This window comes from Antennarius striatus, chromosome 1, assembly GCF_040054535.1.
Source record: "Antennarius striatus isolate MH-2024 chromosome 1, ASM4005453v1, whole genome shotgun sequence".
Lineage (NCBI taxonomy): Eukaryota > Metazoa > Chordata > Actinopteri > Lophiiformes > Antennariidae > Antennarius > Antennarius striatus.
Window position 1 is genome coordinate 12,354,952 of NC_090776.1, and position 18,087 is coordinate 12,373,038.

The 18,087-nt window shown below is 41.2% G+C and overlaps 3 protein-coding genes across 5 annotated transcripts; 2 read left to right on the forward strand and 1 right to left on the reverse strand.

Annotated features, from left to right (window-relative positions):
• Positions 1-482: 482 nt before the first annotated feature.
• On the reverse strand, positions 483-2,509 carry mcee (methylmalonyl CoA epimerase). 2 transcript variants are annotated; one of them, XM_068328894.1, is made up of 3 exons: positions 2,345-2,509; positions 1,017-1,354; positions 483-731 (listed from the first exon to the last, which is right to left on the reverse strand). In XM_068328894.1, the coding sequence occupies exons 1-3, from the start codon at positions 2,370-2,372 to the stop codon at positions 579-581; spliced, it is 519 nt and encodes a 172-aa protein (XP_068184995.1). In that variant the 5' UTR covers positions 2,373-2,509; the 3' UTR covers positions 483-578. The 2 variants fall into 2 exon arrangements, with proteins under 2 accessions (XP_068184995.1, XP_068184902.1); XM_068328801.1 differs by having other exon boundaries at positions 1,017-1,357.
• mphosph10 (M-phase phosphoprotein 10 (U3 small nucleolar ribonucleoprotein)) lies at positions 2,435-9,300 on the forward strand. The gene is made up of 11 exons (XM_068328548.1): positions 2,435-2,547; positions 3,218-3,878; positions 3,952-4,133; positions 4,241-4,406; positions 6,798-6,939; positions 7,033-7,100; positions 7,186-7,323; positions 7,411-7,518; positions 7,840-7,947; positions 8,034-8,264; positions 8,952-9,300. Exons 1-11 carry the CDS (start codon positions 2,459-2,461, stop codon positions 9,099-9,101), a joined length of 2,043 nt encoding a protein of 680 aa, XP_068184649.1. The 5' UTR covers positions 2,435-2,458; the 3' UTR covers positions 9,102-9,300.
• A 1,976-nt stretch (positions 9,301-11,276) lies between these two features.
• ist1 (IST1 factor associated with ESCRT-III) lies at positions 11,277-17,275 on the forward strand. 2 transcript variants are annotated; one of them, XM_068319601.1, is made up of 10 exons: positions 11,277-11,378; positions 11,939-12,034; positions 12,137-12,317; positions 12,459-12,546; positions 13,082-13,165; positions 13,275-13,385; positions 13,472-13,678; positions 14,209-14,304; positions 14,904-14,949; positions 15,150-17,275. In XM_068319601.1, the coding sequence occupies exons 2-10, from the start codon at positions 11,953-11,955 to the stop codon at positions 15,299-15,301; spliced, it is 1,047 nt and encodes a 348-aa protein (XP_068175702.1). In that variant the 5' UTR covers positions 11,277-11,378; positions 11,939-11,952; the 3' UTR covers positions 15,302-17,275. The 2 variants fall into 2 exon arrangements, with proteins under 2 accessions (XP_068175702.1, XP_068175711.1); XM_068319610.1 differs by lacking the exon at positions 11,277-11,378 and adding an exon at positions 11,510-11,532.
• Positions 17,276-18,087: the final 812 nt, after the last annotated feature.

Consider the following 18,087-nt stretch of genomic DNA (forward strand, 5'->3'; position numbering starts at 1 on the left):
TCCAGAGAAACCAGAAGTAGGTGTTCAGGTGACAGATGTGCGGTGTATTTATACCTGTTGGAATCTATTACTGGGACTGTTGTCAGCTCTATCATTATAGCCCTCCCAAGTGGGCATTATATACGTCTTCATTATTAATAATGGTATATAGTTTATTGACATATCAAATCACAGGATAGAATTGGAGAAATTCAAATTGAGTTATTCCTAAACTAATGGACGGCCCTTTTGCATTAGGAGGCACCTGACTGCTTGACGATTTATATGAAGAATGTGATTAGTTTTCAGTTTTAGAAAGCAGACTCTCCCCGATCAAACGAGCAGTTTGATGTGTAATTGTCTCTGGTCAGTTTCACATCATAGTATATCATAGACTTCCTCAATCAAGTATTCTATGGCATGTTTCTTGAATTTTTTTTGGCCCCCATACAAAAATAAATAGGTGAATTTTAAATGATACATAACTGACAGTTTAAAGAAGATTCCATACATTTTGTTTGTTTTATTATACCGATTATCAAACTTCCTGGAATAGATCCGTTTAAATGAAAAGCCCCTATAATCCCTCTCAAACTGGTTCATGCTTCCTCCAGCTCTACCAGCACTCCGTCACAGTCTTTAGGGTGGAGAAACATCACTGGTTTACCATGAGCACCGATTCGAGGCTCGGCTGACAACATTCGGATGTTCTTCTTTTTCAGGTCCTCTATTGCAGTGTTGATGTCGTCCACCTGTAATTTATAGGAAAGTAGTTATTTATAGAGATTCCTTATAAAACCTTACTGCTTGTGAATAAATCATTTTGAGGCTAAAAGACATCTGATATGTCTGACTTATATTTAAACTCAGTTTTTAGTACTGTAACTCTTTGATTCCTACATCATTACTGCTTTTAATGCTTAAATTAAAAAAAAAAAATCACCATATTCACTATATTTGTCTTAGGGTTAAATTAGATATATTTAGTATTTAATACTTATGTGCACCTTAAGGATGTAAACAGGTGACCGTCTCACCTCAATACAAATATGGTGCATCCCTCCAGACTTGTTTTTCTGTAAGAAGCCAGCGATTGGGCTCTTTTCCCCCAGAGGGTGAAGCAGCTCCAGCTTGGTGTTACCGAGCTCCACAAACACGGTGTAGACTCCATGTTCAGGCAGGGGCACCTGGCCACTCACTGTGGCCCCCAGGACATCCCGATACAAAGCCGTGGCTTTCTCCATGTCGGGCACAGCTATGGCAATGTGGTTGAGTCTCCCCAGCTTCCACAGTGATCCAGGAACACCCTGACGGAGGTGAGCCGTCGTGGAATGCGACCTCAAGAGTGTGAGGCGAGAACATCTGGAAAGACCTGCTACTGGATAAATAGATGAACAGCCATGATTTATTGAATGCCCTTCTTTTCACCTCAAGTAGCTTAGAAACTGGAAGAAATTTTTTTTACATCATCGCATATACCATGTGTGGTTTGTCAACCTGGTGTTGTTTCCCAGAGGTCATTGCTTAACTGCTAGCAGGAGGTCCTATCTACGGGGTGTCACAAAAAACGCGCACACCCTGTAGCAGCTGATAACCAAATTGTGGGGTTTTTGCAGATTAAATTCATTTAAAATCAATGATGTCAGCAAGACTAAGTTTCAAAGAAAGGAAATTCATTCTAAAATGCCACTGGAAGTATGAAAATGCAGTTGAAGTGCAGACTTGCCGCACAGACTTTCTTGGCTTTCACTGAAACGTTCCAAGAACTCTGTCTTCCTTTGTGGGGCTCATTCATGTCCATGGTCTTAGGGAAAGAAAGCACCCTGAATGCTCATCCAAATTGATTTGAAAAGTGTCTTTATACAAAGGTGCAAGATTTCTGTTTTGGTATGATTCTACTGATTTAAACAATTATGGAAAAAAATGAATAAATAAAGGCAAAGGAGAAAAAAAACTGCATAAACTAACTGATGCCTATGAGGAAGAAACCTTCTAAACTCTGGATTTCAAATAAAGGTTTGGACATTTGTGCTGCACTGTGAGTTTAATGATTTATACACACAAGGAATATTAAAGACTAATCAAACAAACTGCGAAGGCAGTTTTATCATTTTCAAATATGAGACGAGACAAATAGTGCAGCAGTGAAGCCAACACTGGTCTGAGAGCCGGACAGGACCATAAAATGCTTTTAGTCGTTATCTTTGCCTGTTTTCTGATAAGACAGTCGCCACGAAAACTAACACGCACCCAAACTGCGACGTAACCTTACATTTTGTTAAACTTTAACACTAATTTTATTTCCTGTAAAAGTAGAGCTATAAGTTTGATAGTTAATAAAAAACAATTACTGGTATAAACCAACCTGCAACCTTCAGTATGCCGGACGCCATCTTTGTATGTCGGAACCAAAGCACCGTCGGAGGTTTCGGGTAGAGCCTGTTTACCTGTGGCACACACGCGCTCACGTGTGGGGGAAATGATGGCTACCGGAGCGGTACGGAACGTGTTGGACGAGTGTCTGAAGAAACTGAATTCTAGCACAGCAGAACCAGAAAACTTTCTGAGGCAAGTGTTTGCTGACGTCATGTTTGCGTCACGGAAACTGTTGTTTATTAATGTCGCTGTCATTGTGTCAAGTTTGAAAAGAAGGGGAGGGTTCAGCTAGCTAACTGCTAACCTGTGCTAACTGCACAGATGTTAGATGGTGAGTAGAAAGAGTCACAAATAGCATTTTTGGTATTCTAGGTGGGTTTTTTGGAGGATATTTGGTATTTGCGAAGTTGTTGTGGTCATAACGGCCTGTTTTAAATAAGATAGCATCGTTACACGTTTGTAAACGGACCTGTTCAGAAATTATTTTTGACACGGGCTAGGAATGTCTGCTAATAAACCCAATAGCCTTAAAAATACTGAACTAACTTGGATTTTCTATTTATCTACTACCTTACATTAGCGTAGTTTTTAGTGAAGGACTTAGACGTACTGTATGTATGACCTAGTACAAGTGCTGCAGCTGTAAGAATCATACTGTTATGACACATGGTATTTTTTTAGATCATCTGAGATAAACAAAATAAGAATAAATAAAGGAAAGCAAAAATTCATTCATTGAAGATTTCAATCTGCGCCTCAAACATTATGGATGCCCTTTAAACAATAAACACCAAAAAGCTCTCATGTGCTTTAAATTATACTCCAGAGCTGCCATACTGATTGTGTCTTTGTGTCTCTTCAGTCTTCAAGATGCAGTGGCAGCAGAATTTACCTCTGTCACAAAGACCCTGTATGATCTCCACAAAGCTCAAGAGCCTGCAGATTATAAAGGCAGCCCTCTGGCCCAGCTGGTGGTGGAAAACTTTGATGAAGAGCAGATCTGGCAGGAGCTGGAGCTACAGAACAATGCTGTACTGAAACACTTAACAAATGCCACTAAAGAAGCTTTTTCCAACGAGACATTAACATTGCTAGCAGAGGAGGAGGAAGAGAATAGTGACATAGAAGACATAGAGACTGACAGTGAACATTTCGAAGAAGATGAGGAGAAATCACCAAGAACGTTTAAGAAAATGGCTGAGGAGCCCGAGGATAGCGCAGAGGATTACACAGATGAGGACTCAGATATAGATTTTGATGTAGATGCTTTAGAGAAGCGAGAGAAACAGAAGACAGGCCTGGGAAAGAAAAGCACCAAAACAAAAGTAATTCCCTCTGAGGTTGATGATAAATTCTTCAAACTGTCAGAGATGGATTCGTTTCTGGATGATATGGACAAACGAGAGGGAAAGGAGGATGCAAATGAAGATGACATAGACTATTTCCAGGACCTGCCATCTGATGAGGATGAAGATCTCAGCATTGATCAGATGCTTTCTTCCAAAAAGAAAAAGAAAAACACTGTATGTATTTTTCACTTTTTTATTGCGTCTTCATGGTGCAGAACACTGAAAATATATGTTGTGTTTCTTTCAGGGAAAGAGCTCCAGGAATCTCAAATACAAGGACTTTTTTGATGCTTTGGAGAGTGAACCAAACAAAGGAGATGACCAGTCTCTTGGTGAGGATGATGGGGCAGATGAAAGCCAGGAAGAAGGTGACCAAGACATGACGGATGAGGAAGATGATTATGTTGATGAACAGGAGGGTGATGATGAGTAAGCGTGATTCGATTATGATTATGCAGTGCATGTAATTAATGTGGGAGAACATTTGGTTAATAAGTGAATTTGGTTCAGTCATGTTTGTTTGCAACCTTTTCCAGGGATGAAGAGAGAAATCAGTCCAAAGCATCTGGCAAGAAAGTGACTTTTAACCTCTCTGGTGACGAGGGAAGCGAGGGAGAGGATATGGAAGACATTTTTGGAGGAAAGAGTCTAAGCACAACAAAATCGGAATCAAAATCATCCTTTGAGAAACGACAGGAGAAGGTAAACGTAATGAAATTTCAGCGTGACTGAAACATTAGCCATCATAACCGCTGAATTATTGAGTTGCATTGAAGGATCTGGATTAGGGTTAGGGTCATTATACTCTATACCAGGGGTATTCAATTAAAAGTCACGGAGGTCCAGTTATAAAAATTTCCTCTGAGCAAAAGGTCCAAACCCAAGTCCAGTTTGTGTCTTATAGCCGGCCCCTATATCCACATTATCATTTATTATCATTTTTCCATGCAGAATATGTTTAAGTGAGTGCGCAGCTAGCTCTTTTACCTCACCATAAATAAAAGTAGACCCAGGCAAATACATTTCAAACCTTTATGTTAGATTGAAGAACACAATAACCTCAGAATTAAAAATAAAGTGCAAAAATAGCTGAATAATCATTTTTCTCTTAAATTAAAAACGTCTCGGCCTAAAGAACTGAAGGCCTACACTTCAAGTAAAAAAAACATTAACATGTTCAGAAAGCATAAATAAAAACTGGTTCTTTCAGGGGAAAAATGCTAACAGAACTTTCTTCATGAGAGAAAGGGGCATGTGGCCTGCCAGTCATTTACTTGTACACAAGGTTACTTGTGCAAAAAGTGTGCACAGAGCACACCTTGACTGTTTTGGAAAGCTCCCACCGTTTGGCACAGCCCCCCTCTTTTCCCAACATGACAAGGTGGTGGAAAAAAAGAGGGTGGTGGTCTCTCTCATCTGTGGTGTCAGAGACCACCCGCTTCAGATCTATGTCCCTCTTTGTCAGTATCTTATTGCTGCATACATGTCCCCTCCTCTTGTGTTAGTGGTGTTACACTCAGCAAAGAGCTCCTTGTCTTTGTGAAGGAACCCAACACACACAAAAGCTGGACATTAACATCTGTAGACTCATCAGTGGCCACAGATATGCATGAATAGCTGCTCTGAGTAGCTGCATCAAAATGTTAATATTTCTGATTTTCTGGTTGCTGTTGAAGTTCATATCGGGATACATTTGATTTTTTCACACCTCATCTTTCTGTTTTCCCTCAGATAATGTCTCAACAACAGCGTTTAAGCACTCCTTCACAACTGTCCCATCACTAAAAGATGTTTTATGTTGCCCCAAACTCCACCATGCCTTTAGTGAACATTCGTTTGCATTTTTCTCGGTTATTTTTCCCTCAGCTCGGACTTAAGGGGATAACTTGGCTCAAAAGCTCTGCTTTGTTTCATAGTGGCACTTCACGTTACCATTTTTAATTCATGCTACGTGTTCAGACTATATGAACTGCCTGACGGAGGAATAAACATAAATTTCGTCCACTCATTATTAACCAGCTGTTTTCCTCATTATCCTCCCTTCGTTTGGAGCGGTGCGGTCTTCACGTCTCCCTTCCTCTGTACTCCTGTAGCAGTAAACTCAGTGGTAGTGGTAATGAGCCGTCTCACTTCCTGGTGCGTTGACAGAGCAGGTAAACCGTATTACCGTATTAACTGGAGGAGCAGCGCCCACCGTCTGTAGCTGCGACCATCAGTTAAAATGCTCCAAGAAAATCTACTCTCATGAATGTATCATGGAGTGGTCACTGGTCCAGACAGAACCATCATTCAGACCGCGGTCCGCCATTTGGTTACTCCTGCTCTATAGAAACACATTCAAAGTCTTGCTTGGTAGCAATTTACTTTCTCCAATGCTCTTGACATTTATAGATGTTTTATTTGTGCGACACAGTGCTCCCTCCCGTGCACAAAATGCAAACTTTGTTGCACCCTCTGCAGTTCTACCACCAGATGGTGCTGTTACGACACCTACAGGCAGTAGGAAAATCCATCCATTTTCTGCCGCTGTATCCGCCACAGCGGGTCACGGGGAGCTGGAGCCTATCCCAGCTGGCATAGGGCGTGAGGTGGGGGACAATCCGGGCATGATGCCAGTGCACCGCGGAGCCACACATAAAGACAGACAACCATGCATACACACACTCAATTCTACGGGCAATTTGGGAACGGCCAATCAACCTGAAGCGCAAGCTTTTGGAGGTGGGAGGAAGCCGGAGAACCCGGAGAGAACCCACGCAGACACGGGGAGAGCTTGCGAACACCTCATAGTATGACACCTACAGGCAGTAGGAATAGTCACACATAAAGTTGTCATTTCCCTTGCCGTGGTCTGATACGTCTTAACATTAATATGCTGGATTAGAGTCCCATCTTGAAGATGACTTTATTGTGTAGTTGATAGCGCCACCTCCTGGCAACAGCAAGTACTCTATAAGATAATCACATCACGTGTGGGGTACATCACACAGTAGCTGTGAGAAAGACAACGGAGAGAGACAAAGGTTTTTGGGTGTGAAGGGCTGTCCGACGCTGCTTGAGGCTTGAATGGTGTCCTTTTGTTCCAATCTAAAGATGTCAAAGAATATTGAGGAGCTGGAGAAAGCAGCGTTGGGACAGAAGGCCTGGCAGTTGTGTGGAGAGGTGACGGCACAGACTCGTCCAGAGAACAGCATGCTGGAGGAAGATGTGGAGTTCGACCAGATGTCTAGAATGGGTGAGTGACTCCGCTGTCAGCTTGTCCAAATGGAGAAATTCCTTCTGTGATCAACTGCAAATCACACTTTTTTTTTTTTCTTTGCTCTATCAGCACCTGTGTCCACAGAAGAGACCACACTGCACCTTGAAGACATCATCAAACAGAGAATTAAAGACCAAGTTAGTGTCACTTTTTTGCATTTTAAATTAATGTGTGGCGTTGCATTTCTGTTGCCTGCCTAAAGCTGACATATTTGTCTGCAAGGCGTTTGACGATGTTGTCCGGAAAGAGAAACCTAAAGAGGAAGTGTTTGAATACAAGAAGAGGCTAACGCTGGACCACGAGAAGAGCAAGCAGAGTCTAGCAGAAATCTATGAACAAGAATACCTCAAGCAGAATCAGGTTCCACTTTTATTTCGTTCTCCCCACCGTTTTGATTATTGTTAGCCAGTTCTGTATTCACGGCTGAATTTTGTACTCTAATTTCAGCAAAATAAAGAAGAAGAGAATCCAACCCACGTAGAAATTCAAAACTTAATGGACACACTCTTCCTCAAGTTAGATGCTCTCTCCAACTTTCACTTCACGCCCAAACCAGTAAGTTTTGCCTTTTCGAATTTTTCCAAACCAGTTTGGTCTGAAGATTTGGTTCAGATCAGGAGGATGAAACATCTTTAACATGTTTAAATATGTTTTCTCATCAATAATTTCATTGTAAGTGTTTTATAAATTACTGAAAAGTTCTCAGCTTCAGGGGAAAGGGTGGCATGAACCTCCCATCAGTGGTTGAATATTAATAGTTCAGCTGAAAAAAATATTTTCCTTCCACCAGCTCTCCCAAAAAAGAGCACTTGCACAAAATGAGATGAAAAACAAGCTATTTTAAAGGGTTCATTCATTTTGTCTTCTGGTCCACAGCCTGTTCCAGAGGTCAAAGTGGTGTCTAACCTTCCATCTGTTACAATGGAGGAGGTGGCTCCGGTCAGTGCCAGTGATGCCACGCTACTCGCACCAGAAGAAATCAAGGTGTGCTGTCAATTTTCAAACATTTATTTTGATCTCGTTATATGAAATGAAGCACCATGTGTCATAATGCTATCCTCTCACTAAAGGACAAGAACAAAGCAGGAGATATTTTGGGTGACACTGAGAAAACATCAACGGACAAGAAGCGTGAGAGACGTCACAAGAAGAAGGTGAAGCGCCTAAAGATCCAGGAGAAGGAAAAGAGTCAGAAACTTAAGGAGGCCAAAACAGCTGGGAAGAACCACAAACCTTCAAAGGCTGAAGTCGCCCAGAACGTCAAGAAACTCACAAAAGGAGGCAAAGCCACAATACTGAAGGTGAGTTATTTCTTCCACAGGTCAGTGTGCATTCAGTGCCTTGTCAGTGTGACGATCTGAACAGGAGAAAGAGGAATGTGATCACTGACTGCTCCAAAGAGTTAAATGAGCCAAACACCAGGGTTTGGACTTCAATTACAAAATGACGTGATGATAAACTGCAGACAGAATAGAGTTTTGGATAGAGAACATTCATGCCCTTAAACTGGACATATGGGAATACCATTGTCTGCAAAATGTGTAGTTAACGTGGGTTTGGTCTATCCATACACACTTTCCCCAGTGATTAGTGATACAACACCACTGAATCTTTGTGATGCATTATTTCTGATACAACTACCCAAAGTGACAACCAGCTGACACACATTTTTGAAATCATCACTAATAACAATCACATAATCGTGTACTATATGCAGTAAATATAACACACCAGCCATGTTGCTCCATTGTGAAGAATTTAACCTTCAGTACTTGGAGAACAACACGTCTGTACTTCCACCTCATTGACACTCTGAATATTTTAACAGGTAAATTGTTACGATGTTGTGGTTCGTCTTTTTTAAATTGTCAAATTGATCAGTCTTTGCTTCCACTGTCAGCAAATGAAGAGCAAAATAAACATGAATGAATTCCAGTGTAATACAGTGTGTCTCTGTTTACGACCACATGTGCATTCCTCTGTTCCAGGATGAAGGAAAGGACAAAGCCCTGCGATCATCGCAAGCTTTCTTCTCTCAACTGCAGGATCAGGTCAAAAGTCAGATAAAAAGTGCCAAGGACCAGTCTGCAAAGAAAAAGAATCAAAAAGTCGTTTCTGGTAGCAAGCTCAAGTTATAGTAACTGGTGGTTTGTTGTGGAATACCAGGTTTTTATTGTACAGATCTAAATCTGCAATGTATTACAACCAATAAGCCCTTCTTCAATATTTCTATTTTTTTTTAATCAAATTGATTTAATGTCCAGATGTGTTTGTGTAGAGGATTTTCTACTGAAATAAAATTCAAGTCACATGAATAGCGCCTTTATAGCGCCTTTGTAATCTCTTTCTAACTTTGTAATTACAAACTGCTAAACATTTTCCATAATTTGTTACCTAAGTAAAAATCCAAAATATAAAATACTGAGTTCACATTAGAAATCAAAGGACCTTTGATTAAAATCAATGCTGGTTTTCAAAATTTTCATATATTGGTTTTGCAGGGTAATATTTGTATAATTTTAAAAGATTTCTTTCACCATATTGGTTACAAAAAAACTTACTGAGGAGCATAAGTATTTACACCCCCTGTGACTTTGCAAGTTCTCTCACTTAGAAAATAGGGAGAGATCTGAAATATTCATCATAGATGCATTTCCACTGTTAGAGACATAATCTAAAAAAAAACAAAAAAAATTCAGATATCACATGTATGATTGTTTTAATGATATATTTGTATGTTACTGGGATTCGTAAGTATTTGCATCCATGAGAGCAATAATTAGGACTCAAAGAGCTGTCAGTCCACCTTCACCCCACAACTAACCACCCACCCACCACCCCTTTGAGCTCATTAATGTCACCTGTGCACCCCACAGTCGGTCACAATCCAGTTGCTACCATGGGGAAGACCAGAGAGCTTTTCATACCAGAGACAAAATAGTCGATCTCCACAAAGCTGGAAAAGACTGTGGGGCAATTGGGAAGCAGCTTGGTGAGAACAAATCAACTGTTGCAGCAATTGTTACATCTCATTTCAAAGCGGTGATGCATTGTAATTGTCAGTGTGTGTTTGTCTGTTGGTTTGTCCACCAAATATCTTCGCGACCGTTGCAGATAGAAAAATGAAACAAAAAACGCATTACTCGGGTGGCAGGGGATGAAAGGGGATGAAAATGAGGTGATGCCCTTGAACTTGAGATAAGTAGGTCAAGGTCAAATTTCAACATTTGCACACTCAGGAACCGAATAAGATAGATGAAGGAGAAGACCAGCGTGAGACCGTAAATCAAAGCTGTTGCTTTGATCTATGAAAGTAGGACAGAGTACTACCTTTGATCTTTGACCTATGCAAGTAGGTCAGGGTAAAACTTTGAATTCAAGGGTGTCACAGGATGTTGCAGTCTGTGACTGCCTTGGTTCTAGTTAGAAAATGCAAAAGGCTAAACATGACTGCTAATCTACCTCGGACTGGAGCTCCATGTAAGATCTCTCCTGGTGGGGCATCACTCATGATGAGAAAAGTGAGGAATCAGCCCAGAACTACATGGCAGGAGCTGGTCAATGACCTAGAGAGAGCTGGAACCACAGTTTCAAAGGCTACTGTAGGTGGAACACTACAGCGTAATGGTTTAAAATCGTGCATTGAACAGAAGGTTCCCCTGTTGAAGTCAGCACATGTGAGGGCCCCTATAAAGTTTGCCGGGGACCATCTGAATGATCCAGAGGGTTCATTGGAAAACGTCGTGTGGTCAGGTGAGATCAAAATGGAACTTTTTGGTGTAAACTCCACTCGTCGTGTGGAGGAAAAAGAAGGATGAGTAAAATCCCAAGAACACCATCCCTACTGTGAAGAATGGGGGTGGAAACATCATGCTTTGGGGGTACTTTTCGGCAAAGGGGACAGGACGACTGTACTGTATTAAGGAGAGGATGGATGGGTTTGGGTTAGAGTGGGTGAAACACATTTTTCCGACCATAGCTTCTACCAAACTGCGGAGAGGAAAAGGCAGTATGTTAAAATTAATACTTCTAAATAACATTTTTACTCTTGTTGGTATAGCATAGAAGACAATTGTCACATTTTTTAGGTGTGGCTGGAAATTTATATGTACTGTAATTTAAAAAAAATTAATACAACATGACATGAGTTGTCCATTATAATAAAAAGGTTCAATGACCAATTAGAGAAATATAGTTATTTGTTTTTGTACAGTATGTCCCGATTATTCCATATTAAATATTTATGATTAGAAAAACTATCATTCCGACTTGGGTCACTGTTCCTGACGTCACAGAAAGACCCCGCCCCAGAGGAAAAATCCCATGACGTCACGAAACATTATCACGGAAGTGAACCAGGCGACGAAACCCTGACAGAAACCAAGAAGAGTTTGTGTACGCTAGGATACTAAGAGGTGAGTTTAGTATGGATTTACTGACCATTCATCTATTTGAACTAGATTATCGAAATGAATTGAGTGTGTTCGATCAGTTTGTTTTTTGACAACGTTAGGTGGCAGCTAGGTGAGTTAGCTTGCGCAAACGACGACAACAGCCGACAAACACAAGGCAAGTTGCTAGTTGGGGCTGGAAAACAAAGCCACAGCGTAGTATTTGTAGTCTCGTTTAGTTTCGTTAATTAAACACTCCAGGAAGTAAAAAAGATAAATATCGTCACGTTCTAAATAGCCTAGCTTAAGTTACGACGTTAGCTAACTTTCGCATCAGGCTAAAGCTAACTTTTTTTTAGCTCTTCGGCGTTAAACTAACTTTCAACAAGCTAGCCCGATGGTTTTACTCGTGTTGTGTTTGTGTTGAATCCTTGGAGTCATTCCGTCACCTCCTTGGGTTTGTCAGGCTCACATGATCACATGAGTCACCGGGTCAGAGGTGGGGGCGATCCGGCGGATTGTATGGGTTGGTTTCGGTCGTGTGCTGCGCTTCATTTGTTCCCCTCACGCCCTCCTGTTCACAGACACTCCCAGCAGCATGTTTGGCTGTAGGTTCGATAGACTGAAAGTCAACCTCCGGCTTGTCATCAACCGACTCAAAAACCTCGAGAAGAAGAAAAGTAAGTTCTAACAAGGCATAAAACACTGGTGCTAGTGACAGGTGATGCTCATGCAGTGTGTTGTTGTATGTAAGAAAATTGTTTTGATCTCTTTCCACTCAGCTGAACTTGCTCAAAAGGCACGGAAAGAGATTGCTGATTATCTGTCATTGGGTAAGGATGAGCGGGCACGGATCCGTGTGGAACACATTATCAGAGAAGACTATATGGTGGAAGCCATGGAGATCCTGGAGCTGTACTGCGACCTGCTGCTGGCTCGCTTTGGCCTCATTCAGTCAATGAAGTAAGCAACGCAGCCGAGAAGATTCAGTAATGCCACTTGTTTCCCGACACACGGATGCACAAGGATTATGATCGTCTGTGTGGAATAAGGAGGGACCATTTCTTTGTGGATTCTTAATCTATTCTCTTCTTCTTCAATTAGGGAACTAGATCCAGGTTTGCAGGAGGCAGTTTCCACCCTCATCTGGGCAGCCCCTCGTCTTCAGACGGAGGTGCTTGAACTAAAAGTTGTAAGTGAAACACAGTGACTCCCTAAACAAAAATGACCATCATGGTAAAGAATTATGTGACAGCGTAGATGAATTAATGAAACTGCTGCACAAGTATTTTTCTTAAAATAACAACCATGCTTGAAAAAAATATTGTGGAAGCCTGACTTCCCTTGGCTTCTGGGACGACGCGCCATTGGGTATTTCACCATTAGTAGTTGATTTTATTTCCTTTAGTCTATCACTGTTTTTTGATTGCTTTCTTGATTGAAAATTAAAATCATTAATGGAATGCATACTTCACCCTCACAGAAAGAATGAACTTTTTGGATGCATTTCATTGTTTAACAATGCATCGTTCCCGCAAGTCTTATGACCTGGTATCTATCCTCAAGTGCTAATCCCCATTTGCTTATTTGCATACCCAAAGTAGCTTCAAGTCACAGATTTTATGCTCTTGGAAATCAGTGCTATTGTACTCACCTCTCCCTGTCATGTTTTCTGTTGTGTACCTGCAGCTGTACTTGACAGCCTGATCACTAAATGCTCGTTTCAGGTATCAGACCAACTATGTGCAAAATATAGCAAGGAGTATGGCAAGCTCTGCAAGACAAACCAGATTGGCACAGTTAATGACAGGGTAGGTAATTACTTCAATTATATCCACCGTCTGGAGTCAAGTATGTTCAAGGATGTAGTGATCTGCGGCTTTGCTGCTTTTCATCTAAACCTATCGAACGTGTTTCCAGCTGATGCACAAACTGAGTGTTGAGGCCCCTCCCAAGATCTTGGTGGAGCGCTACCTGATAGAGATAGCCAAGAATTACAACGTGCCATACGAACCTGACGCTGTGGTCCGGGTGAGCATTGAAGGAGGAGTCACTCGCGCTGAAAGATGAAGTCGCACGTCGTTCATTCATCTCTCATCTAACCTTTCTTTTAACAGTCTGAGGTGACTCTCGGAGAGGAAGCAGACCTGATTGATGTGGACATTGACAGGAAACGTGGAGGAGGAGGAGGAGGAGGAGGTGGTGGAGGAGGAGGCTTCACTGCTCCTGCTGCTGGGATGCCCATGGGCATGCCCATGCCAATGCCCATGCCAATGCCGACACCTATGGCACCACCTTTCAACTATCCAACTCCCAAAGGAGCTGTAAGAGACTCCCAATTCTGTTTGTGTGTGTGTGTGTGTGTGGGTGTGTGGGTGGGTGGGTGGGTGTTAAGGTTTTGCAAGACGTTAGAGTGCGATAGAAGGGAGTGATTGGGATGTAATTGAATAGCATCACCTAACCTTGAAATTCATTTAAGTTCTTAAAATTTAGGATTGTACATCATCACTATTAAATACGCTGATTCAAAAAATATTTATGATACAGCAAGAACGTCGGGTTTTTCTATTCAGTTGGGTTAATAGATACCGATCGCCCAAATCAAAGGAGTTCATCTGTCCCCCGTGTCAGTTGTAGTGGTGTGAACACAAGCACATACATGCATAGTTTTGGATCTATTATGTTGACGCCACCGACTGACAACAGCAGAGGAAGGTGAAACTAAAACTGTGGTAGTCAGAGGATCGCTGTTGTTTTCCCTCTGAGTCTACACCCAGCTGGCGACCCAAGGTCACTTCCTGACTTGTTTTACCTTCTTTCTTCAAATTTGCACCTGACTTTTTGTTTTCTCCAGGACCAATTTAATATTGGAACCTACAACAACTTTCAGCAACCGATGGGAGGAGGGCAGCCCCCTGAGCTGCCCAGTTGTCCCCCCACATATGAGTCCGTAAGTGACTGCACTTCTTCCCAAGCCCATTCCCTGTTCGCTCAGATGGACACAAGGACAGGGCAGGGCAGGGCACCACTCAGGGAAGAGCAGTTCATTCAGTTTATTTGCAGTTTTGCTTCTGCTGTACTTTTTAAGGCTATTTCTCAGAGAAGGGACAGATTCTGCTTCATTCCCTTACCTTAATGGTAGCAGGGGTGAGTTTACTAACTTTGAGCTGCGCTGAATGCTTTGCAGGAGAGCTTATGCCGGCCCATCAGTCATGAGGTCGTTTGCAAGTGAGGATTTTGAATCATCTAGATTACGCTCGTCCTCAGAGGTTTGATGGAAAGTCAAAGCTTCCCATATAACACCTAAACCATCCTCAAAAATTAAAAAAAAATCCAGTTGCTTCTGTTGAACAGCTGAGGACTAATAATGAGGTCTATTTTAACACAACACTTTTCAGGTGATGGTTTCTTTAGTATCCCCTCCTGTCTTCCATTTCCCACTCACTTTTCCATAAACATAATTGTAAGGCTACCTCACTGCTACTTCAGATTATTTCATACAGTGTTTCACTATGACACCGTCCTTTACACGCTGTCTTTGGCTTCCAGATTGATGACCTAACTGACAAACCCTCTGTTCCTTCTCAGGCTGTAGGTGAGTTCTGAGTCATCATCGTTTCTTTTAATTACGTTGCATTTCCCCCCAACCCTCTCATGTTTGTCAAATCCATAAAGCACCACGTAATCTTACTAAAAAATGTAGGCATGAAGAAACTTTCAAACATAAATATCCAAACTGACACATACTGTATATCAAGGCCTGAATTTAAATCAATGCTTTCTTTTGCTTCCCAGGTCCTCACCCTTCCTCTAGATTATTTGACAGCGACACTCTTCCAGAACTTCCCTCGACTCCCAGCACGCTCCCCAGCAGCGACGACAACAAGGACGTCATCGACTTTGACGATTTGACACGGCGGTTTGAGGAGCTAAAGAAGAAATACTAAAGGATTTTGCAGACACGTGAAGGTGTGTGTCGTCACCGACACGGCTCAGAACAAAAAATGAAAAAGGTTCTAGGCTCCCCTTCAATATCAGTTTGATCTCCCCCCTTTTGAAGTCATTTTTTAATAGATAATGTAATCTACATACTTTCTTGCCTCATTTCTATAAATATGACCTGTGTGCTGATTTTTGATTCTCAGTACACCCCATGTTTTCATTTCTTTCTGTTCTGCACACCATGTATATTTCTGTGGGTTTATTCGACCGTTTTATCGAAGCTCACACCAACGTTTAACGTTTCCCGGTTGTCTGAGTGATATACTGTCTGATCAAACTTTTAATTTTTACATTTCAGGTTTTTTTTTGTTTTTTTGTGGTTGTGTAAATATTTGCGGCGCTAGCGATTGTACTTTGTACGTGCTTCGTCACTGTGATTTCTTCACCCTGTCACCCTCTTTTGCCTCATACCAGTTTAACAAGTCAAACCAGTCGCCTCGGTTTGGTGGAAAGCTGGCATTTATACTCACATAGACCTGGGTTCCTCCTAGTCCGTAGTCATACATCAGCCATTTTCCATTGATGTCACCTTTAGGGGTGCTGAATTACTGGCGTAATGCGACGCTGCTGTGTTCCAGACTGGGAGGCTTTAAACTGTGATTTCACATCTTTTTTGATTGACCAGCTGCTAAAAAGACAGAGGAGTGACGACATGGATGGATGTTGGATCATCTTAAGTCGTGTTCCAGAAAAGATGTGAAGTTTGAAAAATAATCCCACGTGGTGTAAGTGTTCATGGAAGCCTTAAGGTGGAAGAAAGTTTTCAAATTGTTAACTTCCATAGTGTCCCGTCACCAGACGCGAGTGACATTGTGGTGATGTAATGGTACAGATAATATCAACACAGTTTGTAGTTTGGGATGTAACAGCATAACACAAGATTCCCACCCAGAATATGACGTAAGAGGAAAAGGAAAAGAAAAATATAGTCTGTAGTCAACAATCTTATTTTTTTGTTAGTTATCAGAACACACAGAAGCCATATTTACAGCCATATTTATTTATGTCCCCGTGGAAAGGGCATTTTGAAACACTCCACACTTTAAAGCTTTATTTATACCTGGGGAAAGAGGTGTATGGTGACACACATTACAGCGGTGGTGGGACAGGTGATGTATAGTGACAGAAAAGTATATGGCAATCTGTAACATGTACAATGATATTGATCGACCTTTGAATGATTGACAAATACAACGAAAAGCAAGGTAGTTGCAGTAGGTCTGTTTTTATCCACAGTGGCTCTCTACCCATTCTGAATGTCAGTAAATACCATCATGTATAAACTCCTGTGACAGATGCGTTGGATGCTAACATGTAAATATTAACCCCTGAAGTAGTCATTTTATTTTGGGCCTGTGTGCATGTGTCTTATACTGGAAGCGCACCACGACATTTGCCTTGTTGCCACTTCCATTCAGAGGCCTTCCTTTCTGGGATTATACATTTAGTGTCTGCGTTATGTATGCATTATTTATTAGATTTCACTTTGCTCTAACCAGGAAGAATTCTCTGAAATTTAAGGATTAGATTAACGAGATGAAAACAAAAAACAGCCCATTTGTAGACAGTAGGGCAACTTTTTTTTTTTTGGAGAAATCGTAGTGAGCGTTTTGCTTTCGATGTGATGATTGCAGGAAACACACCAGGCTCTGCTCGCATAATAAATGCACAGTGTCCATCAATAAAATGATTGAAAGTCACATTGAAAAGCCTAACGGCTGGTCATACACTGCTTTTTATGGGTTTTCAAATATGTTTGATATAGTCAAGAGTAATAATCAACAGAACGCTGATGTAATCCATACGTTTTCTTTGTTGGATTGTTATTTTAAGTGTTTCTTGTTGCAAAAAGGATGTTATTTTTTCCTCTCTGTGGACAGAATAACTCAACAGTTGAATAAAGATTATTTGGAACTGGAGTTTATGGATTTTATTCATACCGACTCACGATTCAAAAACTGGTGTAATGTCAAAGGATGACCAGCAGGGGTCCTCAGCGTAAATAAGAAGAACCTATTTCATTACTTAAAATAAAAAGGTGGTTTTTGTGTCTAATACTACCCTTAGCAAAAAGTATGGAATCACCAGTATTGAACGAGCACTCAGACATGTAGAACAAACCCAGATAAAAATAGTGGAAAAATAATTACGTTATACATAAAGGCAACTCCTCGGCATTCAGAAACACTAAAAGAAATGAAGAAAAAACATTTTGTTGGGCAGAAAATGTTACTTTTATAGAGCAAGTGCAGGGAAATAAATATGGAATCACTCAATTCTGAGGAAAAAAATATGGAATCATGAGAAGCAGACAGAGAAATAACAATCAAAACACATCACTAGCATTTAGTTGCACCACCTCTGGCTTTTATGACAGCTGTGAATCTCTGAGGCATGGACTTGGTGAGTGACAAACGGTATTATTCATCAATCTGGTGCCAACTGTCTTTGATTGTAGTTGCCAGATCATCCTTGCAGGTCGAAGCCTTGCTGTGGACCATTTAAATTTCCACAACAGGTTTTCAATTGGGTTGAGATCTGGACTATTTGCAGGCCATAACATTGACTGGATGTGTCTTTCTCCAAAGAATGCTTTCACAGTTTTTGCTCTGTGGCATGATCCTCTTGGAAAATGATTTCATCATCCCCAAACATTTTTTCAATTGAAGGTATAAGAAAGCTGTCCAAAATGTCAATGTAAACTCGTGCATGTATTGAAGATTTAGCCACA